The sequence below is a fragment of the Temnothorax longispinosus genome, chromosome 5 (assembly GCF_030848805.1).
Source record: "Temnothorax longispinosus isolate EJ_2023e chromosome 5, Tlon_JGU_v1, whole genome shotgun sequence".
In the NCBI taxonomy this organism is placed as follows: domain Eukaryota; kingdom Metazoa; phylum Arthropoda; class Insecta; order Hymenoptera; family Formicidae; genus Temnothorax; species Temnothorax longispinosus.
The window spans coordinates 22,000,327-22,016,833 of record NC_092362.1 but is presented as its reverse complement, the minus strand read 5'-3'; the positions used below and the strand labels follow the sequence as shown (position 1 = coordinate 22,016,833).

Here is a 16,507-nt window from a genome sequence, read left to right as displayed (position 1 = left end):
CTATCAGCAAGAGTTTCAAATCCAATCGAAATTTATATTGTAGACAGTTTCTGCCCTGCATATTGGTTTCTCTGCCCGATAATATACTGAACTTGCACTGTCTCTCTCTCTCTTGTTCCGTTAACATCTATTTAGGGGTGCAATGTAAAAAATTTGGCACAATCAGAATATTTGTACGAGATTAACTTTTGCAAAATATGTGCTTCTATATAATATCTCTTAATGTACATATGGAGAGGTAAAAGCCATAATGGTGTAAGTCAAATTTTTTAAAATATTGACTTACATTATTATGACTTTTATCCCTCTATATATAACAAGCAAAATATTATAATTTATATGATCACAAGTAAGTAGAATTGAGTTTGCAAGTACAACGTTGAGTTATACCCATGTTATTATTTACATACCTTAAAATATCTTCGAACTTGCAAAAGATTTGAAATTACAATTAAAATTGCATTTAATATCAAAATTAATGCTGCAATGTTGCGCATATATATATATATATATATATATATATATATATATATATGTATTTACATATTATAGGACATGTTTACTTCGATTTTGAACAGTGATTATTTAGTTGAACGGAAATATTTATTTGATAGAGTTATGATATTACATTACAAATAGTTGATGATAAATTAGCAAGAAATTTAGCAGTTGATCATTAGGTTGGAATTCTCCGGTTAATAGACTTTTTATTAATAGACAAACCGCCATAGTCATCTTATAATGTGTGTATATTGTCGTTTTGCACAACATTACTCTACGCTCGGATATGCTCTCGGCACTCGTATGTTATATTGGAACTCTATATCTCGCTATACGGAGATTTCACTGCAACTCTGTATACTCCGTGCTTTCTTATCAAGCAATAAATTCAAATTAACGTAACCATTGATTAATATCATCGTTACGATCTACAGTAACTATTTATTGCAGACTACGCGATACTGCTACCACGTGCGCGTGCATATTAATTCTGGAATTCCATATAATCGTGCCATGACTCGCTTCATCGCAAAGAAACACATGCTCGTTGATATTACTATCGCAAACTTTTATGCCCGTGTCTCGATCGAGATTGCTTTATGTAACCGGACAATAAAATCGGAACTGCTCTATTCCCTAGTAGCGCTCCGTAAACTGGTTTCACCTTTATTCTTTAAAGTAGAAGGTATGTATTTGTGCTTACACATATATTTTAACAAATTATAATTAGGTTAGTTATCTTCGATAATCTTAAATTATTATACTATAATACATATAGGAAAGGATTTTATTATAAATTATAATATCCCCCAACAAACACACAGAAATTGTCAATAAAATTTTGCCTATATGGAAAAATATTGTTTTCAAAGCGCAAGACAAGAGCATTATTTATAAAGATTTACTAGTTGCATCGAATAAGTTATATTAATGTATATTAGTTTATAAAAGATCGCGGATTAAGTCTAACTACGACTTAAATAAGTAAAACGTAATATATCTCGAAGGATACACTATTCCTTATAGCTGCCATTCCTCTATTCGATAGTTTGGTGGGCCACTTAGTCGTAAACAATCTTGTTTGCGCGGAGCCAGCTTCTGTACGAAGTTTCCTTTAAACTCGAAAGGAGGTCAAGCGTGTTACAGGACGAAACTGTACAACACGAGGCGAGGGTGCGATATTGAGGGTGAGGGAGATCGACCTCTTTGATGACAGTGGTCTCTTTAGGCTCTCTTTGACATCCACGGTAATCGGTACTGGTACTCTTCATTTAGCGCTCTTGCATCTTTCATGGCGGGGCGCGCCTGCGGTGTCACATCCGCGGAGTCCTCTCATTTGTAGCCGTATTCATTGCGGCGTTCTTCCCTGCTGTTCGCTTCTCGAGGGTCAGACTCGCTAATGAGAGGGATGGGAAGCCTTGCATAGCCAGAGGGTGAGATGGCGGGGATGGCAAGGTGGAAAATGGAATCTGCCCTCTCGGAGGACGCTTTTTCACCGAGCGAGTATGACGCACGACTCGCAAAACTGGGCCACTCTGTCCCTTACGACAACGATTCCGATATATTAGTTTGCTCGAGTATAATGCAATATAAGTCTTAAGCGCTATTCGTTGAATTTTTGCTGATATACGAATGTGATAAATCTTTTTTTATTATCAATAGATTTAATGTCTTATAGATAACTATATTGTAATGATTATATATTATGGTTTTACTTTTTGTTATTAACAGATGTTGCTATATATTTACTACAGACTCGCGGTATTACACTATAGCAACATCTCTTGCACGAACATCAAAACTGTTCTTGAGCAACGGTACCTCGTTGCAAGGTTGACTAATTTCTTCGTGGCTCGCGAGACGAGTCATCACGTTGAATCTAATGTTCGCAATTACACTGATATATATCTTCGTATAATCGTACTATTGCCCGTTCACGCGGATAATTCGACTATCGCGAGAATTTATCTCACGTCGTCTGATTTGTCGGAGTCATATCGTGAATACAGAACGATTTGATTTCTCTCATGCTCTCTAATGTTCTAAGTGCGTTTTCACTGACAGATCTTCAATCTATTCCGAATGTGCGTTATCTTTAATGATCGAAATTGCGTAAGGGGCATTACAAAATTGATATGTTTTCTAAGGCTGATTAATTAAACCTCTCAATATTTTAATTATTGAACAAATTGGTACTTTTGTTTATTATTTTATTTTTATTTTTCTATGCACAGAGAGAATTTTTTGTTATATTTTACCTTAAATTCACTATAAACTTGGGACAACTTGGCAACCAAGGAATTTTTAAAATATATACAAAAGACATTTTACAAACAACGTGATAAAAATTCAAGCAGATTGGTAAATTTTGAAAAATTATTGAAATTTTTTAGATATATTTTAGTAAAATTATTCAAACATATTTTATATTTTAATGTAATAGATATTAATATTTTTTATTATGGTGTATATTGATCAGAATAGCTCGCATAAAATTCTTGGTGGTACATGTTGTCTCACAACTATACCATGAATTCAAGGTAAATTTTAAGAGAAAATTCTCTCCGTGTGCGGGTCGATTTTTCATATATAATAAATCACATTGTGACGTCTGATTGAAACAGTTTGATGTTTTTATTCAGAAAATAATATTGTGCGAAGTCGCCATAAGATATCCTTCATGCATTTATAAATAATGTCTCACGAACGTACAGAAAATCTTATCAACGCGGAGTTAATATCCACTCGCCTTGATCACTTTATTGAGACGTTACGCTGCATCAGCTTATCGAATTGCAGTAACGCCTCTCGCGACCATCCGCGTTGGATTTAGAGAGTCGTTCCTTTAATCGATATTGTTAAATAACAGGCGTGTTCGCATTCATCATATACACATTTATCATTACACTGTTCACTCACACCGATTCCGCATTCAGGAATCTTACATGGTTCGTAATCGTCTGTAATTATGCAAATACTGGTTATACACGCATTACATTCGCGACTATATAGTTACTGCGTATGATACGATAATCATACACGGACTCAAACGAGATCGCGAGCGCGTAATGAACGACTATAGTCGTCATTGCTTGCAATCGGACCGATCAACGGTCTCTTTCCCGAATTATGTGATTATCACATTTAATACGCCAGAATTGATAAGCACATTATTCGGGAATGAAAATTGCCTAGCCTGGAAAAAGAACGAGGGCTCGTAATACCATCGGAAAATCATATCGCTGGGAATAATCGTGCCGCGTGTATATGCTTCTAAAATTCTCGATACATCTACGAGCGTCGCCAGTATGTATGTGTGTAGATGCCAGTGTGTATCTATGCGTCACATGTGCTGCACTGCAGCGAATGGAAATCGAATCGATGACCCTTCTACCTGATACCCTGTCCCCTTCCAAAAATGTTATAAAGCTGGTATTACGTTGGACATATTTCTGAGCTTATATATATTTATATAGATAATAAACTGAAATATTTTTAGTATTGAATAAGGTATTTAACATCCTATTTAAAAATATATATATATTTTATATATTTTTGCTGCAAGATATCGCACACATCTCATCATTATTGTGCGAAAATTAAGATAAACATAAAAATAAGAGATAATATAATTACAAGTTTGTTATACGTTGAAATTAGCGATATATACACACTAGCTTCAGCAAAGTATTTTAGAAATAAAACTTCACAAGCTTAACCACACAAGTTGCATTAATTGAAAATAAAAATGCATTTATATGCATTAATTAAAGATGCATATTTAATCTATGCTAGATTATATAATTTGACCGTAAGTCGTATAAACTGGATTGGGTGGCGGACGACGAGGAAATCTGCAATGGAAAATTTCGATTGACGTAAGGTTGCGTTAGCATTAACATCTAATTGCCGCAATGCGCGCACGTGTAACTTGAAAGTAGAGCGTCGTTACTGCTACCGCACGCAATTAATATCTCTCGATCTGCATGCGAAAAGGCAAGTTATTATTTCTGTAATAGCTTCACTGCCTCGAAACATGTCGGTAACCGCGCGCTAGAGATTTTAAAGAATCAGACCACCCACACGTTTGTTTGTCTCGCGGAAATCCAATAATTTAATCGATTATTTACTTTTTTGAATTTATATTAAGATGATAATACATGATGTGTATTTAGTTATAGTACCGTATATACTCATTTTTCCTGCTTATCGCAATGGAAAAATGAATAAGAGTAAAAATAACATAACGTCTGAATTTTGAATACATTAGATAATACTTTCTTCAGATACGTTATATCAAAATAAAAATGAAAAACAAATATTCTCTGTAAAAGAAAAATATAAAGAGTCTGTTATAAACTGAGTCATTCGTCGAGAAGATAATTACATATGATTTGCTGCAGTAATGATTTTATAATTATTTATTTGCACAAGTTTAATAACTGAAAATTATTCTGTATTTATAAAAAAAGTAATCACTTTAAAAGAAACTGGTGATAAACATATATATACGTCTGTCTGAAAAATACCGTCGACGAGTGCGAATCGATGGAGAGGCAGATGAAAGATCGTGAGTATAGAGGTGGTCTCTCATCGTCTCGCGAAGAGTTCTTCAGGGTAGTAGGTCTCTATAGCCGTTTCAGGTCTGCGGACCCGGTTCCAACGAATATAGGTCAGTGTACAAACCGGCAGGAGCAAAAGAGCCTGAATTTTTGCCTGTGAGCGCGTCTCGATCCTCCTGGACCGAGTCTACTTCAGCGTCGCGGATTGCTAAACGGCCAAACGGGTTTGCACGGGTGCGTTCCCTTCCTTCCTTCTTTCTGCCTCTCTTCTCTCCTCGTTTTCTTTTACCGAGAAAGGATTTCACCAGCCATGTCTCTTAGGCCGACTCGAAATTATTATTAATAGGCCGCTGCTAGTGTATTGCAAGGATAAAATGGCTATCCGCGAGCCCCGAGGATATCGTCCAATGTACCTTAATGCCTTTAGTAATTAAATACTTATTGTTTTAGATCGCGTATTGTATTTTATTTTAAGCGGTAGAACCGTTTTATACGAGCAGAAGATTGACGGAGCGACAGAGATCGAGGCGAATCGAAAAGATTGACTTACTGGTACAAGTTTTACGGTGTCCTTGCCATTTTCCTTCAAAATGCTTTGTACATTGCATTTGTTGCCAGAAATATTTGCAATTTTAATTTTAAATATTCGCAATGGAATATCTGTATAGATGCCTGTAATCTTCAGTATCTAAGTATGAAATATAAGAGGACACACACACACACACACACACACACACATTAAAAACAGGTTTTTATCTTGTAAGGAGTTTAGTTTTAATGTATAATATTTAAGGCACGAGTATATATATATATATATATATATCTCGTATTTCATTAAATGACGTGAGACAATCTGCACTATTAAGGTGCGACGTGGTATCTGAGTACTCGTTGGCGCATAGTCAATAAGGACCAAGCCAAGACTCATGCATGAGTATATATCGGTCTTCGATCGTGTCATAGCCATCCTTCTGTGACCATGAGTTTCGATTTGGAATTCGCAGTTGCATTCTGATCCGATACCTCGAGTGCGTGATGCACCTGCTAAAGCGGAACGTTTTTCATTATAAACGGCTTACAAAGAGAAATAAAAAATAATTGCTGTAAATTATAGAATCAGTACAGTTATTTATTATTTATCATGCACATTCAATACTGGTTGAAACGTTTGACCAAGCAGTTTCAATATTTCTCGAAATTCTTGCGCAGGAATACGTAATGAATCATTAAACTTGAGGACATACACGCTAGTTAGATAGAAAAACGGGATCAATTAAAGCGAGATATAAGAATTTTTTATTTCAGATCTCGAATTCTCTTCAAGTATAACTCGTACTACCTACTTTTACGCATGATTTAATTGACGGCTTGTTTGCGCTTATACATAGATTCCGGGATTGCCGGTGTGTAAATGATGAGAAAGTGCGTATCGCGTTACAAGTCGACTTGTATAAATTCCACTGAGAAATATTTCTAATTTATCCCTTTATTTCGATATAGCGGAACGCTTTAGCCGATAATACGTTTTCAATAAGCAGAACCGATCAAGTCAGCGTAAAAGCATAACGCGGAACCGATTTACCATATATTTATAGAATTTATTACCTTAAAATTAGCAATTTCGGTGAGTTTATAAGAGAAGCATTTCTTATTATCTAATTGCCAGCCAATAGACATGAATTACCCAATATTCTCAAATTACAATCTTTCAACTAGGTATTTCTTTTCTCTTGCCGTTGTACAGGTAAGATATATTATAGTGATTTAAAAACGTGGAGAAATGACTATTTTTGTATTAAATATAGTTAAAATGTAAAGAGTTAAAAGTAATTGAATAGATCGAGTGAAACTACATTATACAGCGGTATATTGCACACTGATTACATCGGTTGATGACAAAGAAGAAGGAGTCGCAAAAAATGCAAACGCAATAAAGGAAACGAAAAATAAAAATGACTGAAAAGAAGCATTATTTGCGGAGTAAAAACGCGATACGTTATTTAGGATTTTTATACTCGGAGCTTTTGAAATCTTTAGAACCGAGTCCACAAGGGGACAAAACGGGAAGTCGCACTTAAATATATTGTTACAATGCATTCTTTTCCATTCTTTATTTGTATACGTTTTAGAGCGTCCCTTTCCTTTTTACTATCCAAAATTCAAATACGTGCATCGTGCACGCGCTGCACCATTCGTTATTCTGGCCGGTTAGTGATGGGATTAAGTAATGTAATAATATAGAAAATTGTAGTTTTTTTTTATTTATAATTAATTAGTATATTACATTGAAATTTGTCTTCAAGTACATATATATGTCTTTAAGTTATAATTATCATCTTATTAAATGGATGCACTACTTTGATAGGAACACTCAACAAGTAATGTGATGTAATGAGCATATGTAATTCCATTATTGCCATTTTTATTTCACTTTCCAAATTCAACTTCTTCTCAATTCTAATGTAAAATAGTTTCCCAAAACTGTCCGTCGACATTGTATTACTTGAATATCGTGTTGAACAATTTGTAGCCAACGCTACCTCGAACAAAAAACTGACGAGAGGCCGTTTTAAGCCTCGCGTAAAACGTCGTCGCTCTGCCGTCGAGGATAACGACGGTGGCGGCGGCTTCTGCAGTCTCGTCCGGTACACCTGCGGAATTAGCTCTGCGAGAAAAAGCTTTTGGTGGGCCGCGTGCCTCCGAAATTGCAGAATTATTATTCTTCTTGGAATACCGTGACGCGAGTGTCGCTGGATTGCATTAGAGAGGACGCGCAAGGTGAACGATGAGAGAGAAAACACATTGAACGATACGAGCCAAAAAGGAATAAAGTGGAGCAAAGGGCGGAAGAGAGGAGAACAGCACGAGAATATTTCTTAGGGCTTTAGGACCTCTCTTTGCACATAATCGCGTCATGTCTTTCGGCCAGGTAGATGGAAACACGCGCACGAGCACGAGCACGAGCGAAGCGTGCACCCTCATATGCCTTCATGCACCTGATCGGCTCCTGCCGCTTAATTGGAAAGATTCACGAGGAGGATCGAGTATTGTATTCGCGGACAAGAGTCGCGTGAAGCACGCGAGGAGGAGGTGGCGCGATCGTGGCTTAGCTTGATGGAAGCGCTTTACCTCGACAGCGAGATGAGGCGGTTTCGTGGCGCGATAAGCAGACAGGGGTGCAAGGTGCGTCGGGGTCGTTAGCTCGGTCGTTAACTGCTCGGAGTTGTCTTGTTCGCGGGCAAAGCGTGTTACGTAATGAGTTAATACCACGGAAGTTCGTATAACGTTCTTCTTTCTCCACTTCCGCAGGCGATCAGACGCTCTTTGCATCTTTACCCGCTCTCTAAGAGGATTAAACGCACCTCGCGCACGTTGGCTGAACTGCTGTTCTCGTTATCTCTGAGGCACGTGGCATTACAGGTCGATTAAGAGTCTCTGATAGTAACGACTCGTATAAAATACCTGTATATATTTCTCTCCCCGTATGAATCGCATTATTCGGGAAATGAATATGCCAAGTCTCTTTTGATGATGCATTTATCTCGAAATTACATGTAAAGAATTAAAATCATGCAGAAGAATTTTCTGTATGCAGCAACGTAAAATATTTAGTTTCTCTCTTTCTTCTCTTTTTTCTTTCTCACCTCTCTTTTTCTCATCAGTTATTTAATCTAAAATTTAATTACTGTGTCATAAATATGAATTTATAAAAAAATTTATGTAAGGAGTACGATAAGTGTACAATAATTATAATAAATATAATAATATCTATTTATATTTATTTCATAAAATTCTTGTTTAAATAAAATATTATCAAACTGATGACAAAATATATTATCAACGTATTATTTAATTTCTGACTAAATCAATAAATAAATTTTTAAATTTATGCCTTTATCATGCCCAATAGCAATTATGGATAAAAATGTAAGCAATGATTTTTGGGGTTATAATTTGGATACCACTTTGCAATTCAATGAACGCTTGTGCGTATTACAAGCCGGTTATACATATATGCATACTAATTTTAACGAAGAAACTTTTTACTGCATCTCTACGTCCTTTAAGTGCTCATAATAATTTCCTGTCCAGATGCGTGCGACCCGTACGCCGAAGATAAGGTAATAGTTGTAAATAACAGCGTCACGTTTTATTGGGAAGATTTCTGTTTACTAGTTACCAGATTATAAATCAAAAAACTGTCGATTTTTTGCCGTATTGTTTGCATAATATTTTTTTATATTGCACGCTAAGAGATTCCGTAGTTATAGTTATATAATTAAATATATTATTATATTGCATAATCATATCCAACGTGACTAAGATTTTAAAATAATATTTTGTTAAATATAATTTTTATATAATTATGTATACAATATTTATAGAGATTTTAGTGAATTATCTATTCAAAGAAATAAGAAATTTTTGGATTTTCTACTTTCTATAAGATCTTAGAATCTTTTTGACAAATTGTAAAAACTTGTAAAACATATATTGCAAAACAACTTGTGAATTTAGTATGTGAGTTACTTACTTATTAAGAAAATTACTTTTACTATATTATTTTCAAAATTTAGACTTGTTTGCAAATTTTCAACGAGAGAATTTAAAAAATCCTTACTATCTTAGCATTTTATAAAATCATAGAACTTTCTTAAAAATTTTTTAAAGTTTTTCTCGCAAAACGTTAAAATTTTTAAGAAAACCCGGAGAATTTAACGAATCATAAACCTATACAATTTCAAGATCTCCCAAGTCTTGCGGTTAGCACGGCAGTCGCGACTAAAGACCATAAAGATAAAGCTAGTCCGGGATTCTTATGTAAAATATCGCAGTATATCCTGCCAGATGGTTGAATATTATTTCGCGTCGTAGAGATCCTGATGAGAACGCCCGTTCGGGATTATTTAATGTATATCTCCGACTTTGCCCGATGCTGAGCAGGTATAAAAATAAGTAGGATAGAGTGTGAGGAGAATGGTAGATTGAGAAGGGAATGAGAGAAGAAAGGCGAAAGACATACTATGTTGTAGTACCAGTTTGTATCCTACCTATGTACTCTATATGTATAGGGTGTAACATAAATGTGGGCCACTACTTCAGAGGTGTATTCTACTCATCGAAATGTATTATTTTATTTCCATCAATATAAAACAGTAGAAAATAAAATTGAAATAAAATAAATCTTAAAACAAATGTTGCTCTCAGCCGAAATACACTACTTCACCTGTCTTTTCACTCTTTCACAAACACTCGGTGTATTACGTATTTCATTGAACCTGTTTTCAATGCACTAACGAAGAACATTAATGTTGTTAAGTCGGAAGTAGACAATTTGTCTACTAAAACTTGTCTAAAATTGTTTAAAATTGTCTAAAATATCTACTAAAATTTGTCTTTTACTAAAAACAACGTACCGTGAAAACGACGTATTTTTGGACATATATTTGTATATTATATATGAAGTTTTTTGCTTATTTTGATGAGAATATGCTCTTAAAGTTACGGTTCACATTTATGTTACACTCTATATATCCTCAGGTATTCAGGATTTATAACTAATGACAAAGGATTTAGGAAAACTGACATTTGCTCTGAACCTTTTTTCTACCACTTTTTCATTTGGTATGAATAGTTATCTGTACTTGGACCCTTTAGAAATTTTAAATTCAGATAGGTACCTGACACAACATTGGCATGAACATGTTTCTTGGTATTTTGAAACTAACAAATATGGAAGTAAGGATTTTGGAATGAATGAATGAGAATTTTTTGGTCTTATTCATTTAGATTTGAATTCTTTGATTCCTTGTTTAAATAAACTCAGGTAAGATGGCCTGTACAGGAAAGATGGCCAACCCATGTTCATTCGATGTTTCATGGCGAGCTAGATTGAAAGAACATAGGTTGGTCATCTTTCCTGTATGACCATGTTACCCGAGTTCACCCTACCACTCTTAGAACGAATATTCTAAAAATATGCGGAATCTGTTAGTTAAAATCTTTCACGAAATCTTAGGATATTTTCTATTACCTTTTATAAAACATACATTTTATTAATATTTCATATATATGTATATAGAAGTTATAGAACATAGAAACAAAAATGATAAATAAATAGAGATTAGGTACTTCAATCGGTTGTTTGACTGGAAAGTTTTTAATTTTAATTAATTAACAGAGATAATTGTGTGATAATAAAATTCTAAATTTAACTTGTATGTGACTGTAATAAAATTAAATATATGAAAATACTAGCTAATTCAATTATAATACGTTATTTGATAATACATACAAAAACAAGATTCTTTATTAATAAATGATAAGAAGAAAGAAAGTGCCCAGATACCTAAGAATAAACGCAAATAATGATCTGTTAATGTATATTTCGTTTCCGCGCGAAAATAGATTAGTATTTGGCGTGCAGCGATGTTGGCGTTTATGATTTGTTAAGGAAACTGATTGTATCAATGTTGACAAGTTTACTGCGATCTTTCTGGCGGGCAATACGCGGAGCAATGAACATACGTAGCCGCGTTGGTAGGTCATTGCGCTGTGGTGCGGTCGTTTTCTCAATAATTTATAGGTATTTACGTATGAACGCTAAGTAGCGGCAACGACCTTCTCGCTGGTGCTTACACTTCACCGCGCGTTTTCGCAGTATTGATATTCCTTACGCGGCAAGTATCCGGGTATTCGGATGACCAGTCCAAAAATTGCGTCAATTACGACGATAAAATAAACCCTTCCTATCATATTTTAAATGAATATTTTATCATAGAATATATCTCGATCGATCGCCCCCCTGTCTGATTTACTCGCCGACTAAGAATACGAGTAACATTAAGGATGAAAGATCTTCGAAGTCATTTAGGAATGATAATAGGGTAACCTAAGTCGAATCGAACATTATTATTATACTTTATTAAGGGAACGCACTAGGGACATGTATAGGGTACGAGTCCTGAAAAAATTGATTTTTTAAATATTTTATCTGAAAATTCAACTATTTAAGAATATATTTCTAGAGTTTTAGTTCAATTTGAGAAAACGAAATTTATATCACACGTGCGTGGAAAGTGGAGAAATTTTTCACTCGAACCCGTGCAGGAATGAGATATTCCCGCACGCAGTGCACGGTTTCGACTGAGAAATCTCGCGCGTGCGGAATCGGCCATCCGTCGCACAGATGGCGCGTGCGCAATGGGCCACTTTCCACGCACTTTGTAATATAAAATAGGGTGTGTAACACGTGCGGGTTGAGAATTAGACAATTCTTTAATTCTCAACTTCCCGCACTTGTTACACAAATAACTATATTGAACATACGTCGAAAGTGCGTCAGATCATTTGAACGTGCCACTTGGTGGACGAAAGGACATGAATTATTGAGATGGAGTTTTTTGACCTGCGTCGGTCTGTACTAACTAACAATAAGTATAAGATTAACTGTTTTTAATTTATTGTTTAAAATGTGTATTTTTATTTTATACCAAGTTAAAATTTTAAAGTAATTTATTAACTGTACAACACATGCTAAAGAACTCTGCTTTCTGATTTGGTACCCTGCCCCCCCCCCAGGGTCTCTTCGGTGCCTCTTTAAGATAATTTGTACGAAAGATACAGAATTCCATTGAATTCTATGAAAAATGTTTCCAACTGTTTAATGTTCCGTGTTAAGAAAAAAAGAAAGGATATCCCAGGAAGCATATTTATGCTATTACAATTCGTCCTGTAGGAGACACGGCGTTTTTCTTACGCAGTCTGTGTGTCTTTTTTATATCATTGTCTCTATCATACCTATGTTACGTTCGTGACACTTATTTATGATGCATGAAACAAAAAAGAATATTTCAACAGTATACTTTAATAATTTTTTAATCAGATACAATAAGATCAAAAGTTGCGTCTGTCTATGTTATCAACACGATAAATTGTTCGAACTATTCGCAATACGTCCATTGATTACCACTGACCTCGTTTGGACTTGTCCAATTGACAACTTCTTTAGTAGTATTGATTTTCTTGTATAGATTTTCCTACACAGCTGACGTGACGATATGGCTGACTATTTAGCTTTGTGCCTATACAATGTTATGTGCCGTTTTCAAAAATTTATGTTATTTCACAACAAACTTAGTCGAATATTTATTTGAAGAATTATAGATCATCATTAACATTCTGAGATCCTGCTGATCTCTCAGGTTCCTAAACAGAGTTGCATTAGCGAGAATCCTCTGATTTCTCAGTAATCGAGGTTGCTCGGGCCGCATTACACACTCCCGGCGGCACACTAATGTTGCGTCTAAGACGCTCAAGGGGAACAAAATGGATTTCGAGGGGCGGTGTGTGGAATCAAGGAGGAAGGCGCGAGGCGGTGGCTTCCCGAAAGGCAATGGAAGAGAGTAAAAGTCTCGAGGGCTGGCTTACGACCGCTTCTTGCTAGAAACGCATGAATAATGCAACAATTGGAACGACGACGAGCCTTTGTTTTCGCAGGCCCTTCGTTATAGGCCGCCAAATTGCTCGCAAGCTATTCGTATCGTCGGCTAGTCACCAACCAATTTCGGGCACAGACAGCGCCCTATCTTCCTTGCACTATCGCGATCCTTTACCTTCCTCGTGCATACAGGAACCCGGCGAATAATTAACAATTATGGGTGGAGCATACTAGCCCTGCGTCGCAGCTGCACTTTGCACGCAGAAGGCTGTCAAGTGGATAGATATCCCTTTCCAGGAAACAAGCTGCGTTGGTAAATTAGGGCATGAAGGCTCTGTGATTAATTGTTGATGGCCTTCCATTTTCGCTTCTTTTTTACTAACTGCACCAACTTGCTGAGTTTTTGGGTAAAGGGAAGGATTGTTTCATGGTCTTTTGTTTGTACATAATTTTGCGACATTCATTATATTTGATTCATTGAATTCTAATTTTGATAGATTTGCAAAAATTTAATTTTTTTAAATATAGCCAAGAAAAGTATGTACTAATAAAAGCATTACTGAACATTAATCGTTAATGTAGAAATATGGTAGATCCGCTCAATGTATTGTCACGTTGTTAATATGTTTTAATATAATAATAAAAAAATATAAATTAGTTTATGGGTCTTTGTTTGTCATTATTGCATATATATTAGTGTGTACATAATAAATATGCATATGTAATTTGTCGCATAGATTATAATCGAATTCTCCTGAATATTCTTAATCAGTGATCGTTATCGATAACAACAGGTACTCTGTCGCGCGCGTTTCAGATATCGGTGCCAGAGATTGAAGCCACTGCAGCGAGGCATCCCAATCTCGATTGCAATTGAGGCCGAATGGCTGCTTGTCAAGATTCGTGGACTTTTCCCGAGAGAAAAATACGACGCGAGGTTCGTACTTACACGAATAAATGTATTTTAACATACGCAAGTGTGTACCTGTAAAAAAAGAACACATTCACATGGTGGTTCAAAAAGAAGAAGACGCGTACAATAACGCGCGCACATATCGGAATAAAAACACCGACCCGATGACGCCTCGGATGACGCCCTCTCATCCATTGCGGGTCGAGTATTCCCATGTATAACCCCTGTATCGCATCTTAGCGGGATATTGGCGTAGGTCAGGACAAGAGCGGGCGGACTCGCCCCTTCGAGCCGTTTCAGATGGCAGATTGCACTCGCAAGCTCGCCCCGTCGCGTCCGACCCACACAGAGGTTTGCTTCGAAAACCGGTACCAAGTTCTCGCCGGAATTAATGGAATTCGGCCAAATGCCGACGAATCGAATTTGGCTCCTTCGGTCTCGATTATCGTTCGGTTTCCTCCCGGTGCAGTTGCTTTCCTGATCACTAGTCTAACGATCAGGAGGAAAAGTACAATGAGGCGTGGACCGCCTCATTGTCTTTTCTCTGCCATCTATCTTATAAATAGCATTGTAGTAATCGCGTCCAAGTTGGAAATTCGATTAGGTTCTATCTTATTTTCCAAGAAAATGTTTTTTATCATCAGGAATTTATTATTGAATAATTAGAATTAATGAATAATTAGATAAAATTATTTTTGTGCTTCTGTGCTAAAAATATTTTGGAATTTATGGAAAATATTTACCCTGTCCTACAGCGATTAATTTAAATTTATTAAATCGCGATAACGGACAATAAACTGATTTTTCCACGAGTGACCTGGCTTTCTTCCACTGTCACAATTCTCGTGATCTCGAGGAGACGCACTGTAATAAAGAAACCGCAGGCTGTTTCAAATCTTTTTCGAAGCAGAAAGTCGCTGAATCGCAAGGAATATACATTATAATTTCTAGGTAATAAATGTGAGTTGGAGTTTAAAAAGTCTTAATTGCTTAAAAAAATTTATAATCAGATAATTCTAATAATCGCTGTAAATCAGTTGTAGTCACATCCGCTTAGATTTGCTAAAAAAAAATAATACGAAAGATTATCAAAAATTATATTTTATACCTGATATTGGGTATTGGATAAGCAAAATGCCAACATCGTTGCAATATTTATGAAAAATTTAGGCGGTCATAATTTCACGGCGCGAATCAATTTTACCTCGGAAGATATACAGCTTGTATATCCACGCCTCGAAAATCCGTAATACAGATAAACCTGTACGATACATTGCGGAATCCATCGTATAAATCTCAAGTTACTCGGAGACACCGTGTCTTCGTTCTCCAGCATCGCGAGCACTCACGAGGCAGGGAACGTAGGAATCGTAGCGAGAGTAAGGAAGAGACAGTAATGAAAAAAGAAGATCTCAGTGCTCCCGGCTAATAAAGAATTTATGGTCCTTGTTACCGGTATGGTTTTCTACGAATTAACATTGATTACCGGCCTGACCGCGCGATAAAAACTTAGAAAACGAGATAGCCCAGTATGCGCAGAAACCGATTAAACGAATTCATGAATAACTTAAGAACGTTTCACGACGCACCTGCCCCCTCCGTCCCTTCCCTCCTCATCTTAATCCCCTTACTCAGGCGACGTGACAGTTTTGGAGTCGTTTGCGCCGATCTTGTAATGTACTCGTTTGGACAGAGCAGACGTTGACGTTGAAAGAAAGTCAGATGGAATGATGGAAGCGTGTGATGAGGGTGCCTCTATCTCAAATATCGTAGTCTTGTAAAAAAAGGCTTACGCTACGGTAATATTTGAATGGGAAACAGGATAAAGCAAAACTAGATTTTCATTCCTAAGTTGAAGTACATGTCATTCTTTAACTTAGAGATTAAAGACCAAGAGAAACTATATTAATTACAGAATTAGATGAAGACAAATAAAAGAACAAATTTTTTTAAATAAAATTATTGCCATAAGTTTAAATTGTGACACATATCTCTTTTGAAATTAATTTTTAACACATCTTAATAAATTATACAAATACCCAGTTGGTATATATATACTTATTCTCTATATAAATACATTTTGTGTATGTA

The 16,507-nt window shown here is 35.9% G+C and overlaps 1 protein-coding gene across 10 annotated transcripts in view; it reads left to right on the top strand.

The window, feature by feature from the left end:
• The window catches only part of Ca-beta (Calcium channel protein beta subunit), a 97,536-nt gene that overhangs the window by 10,779 nt on the left and 70,250 nt on the right, over positions 1-16,507 (top strand). For 2 of the 10 annotated variants that reach the window (XM_071778372.1, XM_071778369.1), the window contains exon 2: positions 14,321-14,440. The exons of the other annotated variants lie outside the window; for them this stretch is intronic. In XM_071778372.1, coding sequence (XP_071634473.1) covers positions 14,387-14,440 — 54 coding nt within the window. In that variant the 5' untranslated portion in view covers positions 14,321-14,386. The remainder of the gene's footprint in view (positions 1-14,320; positions 14,441-16,507) is intronic. 10 annotated transcript variants of the gene reach the window in all.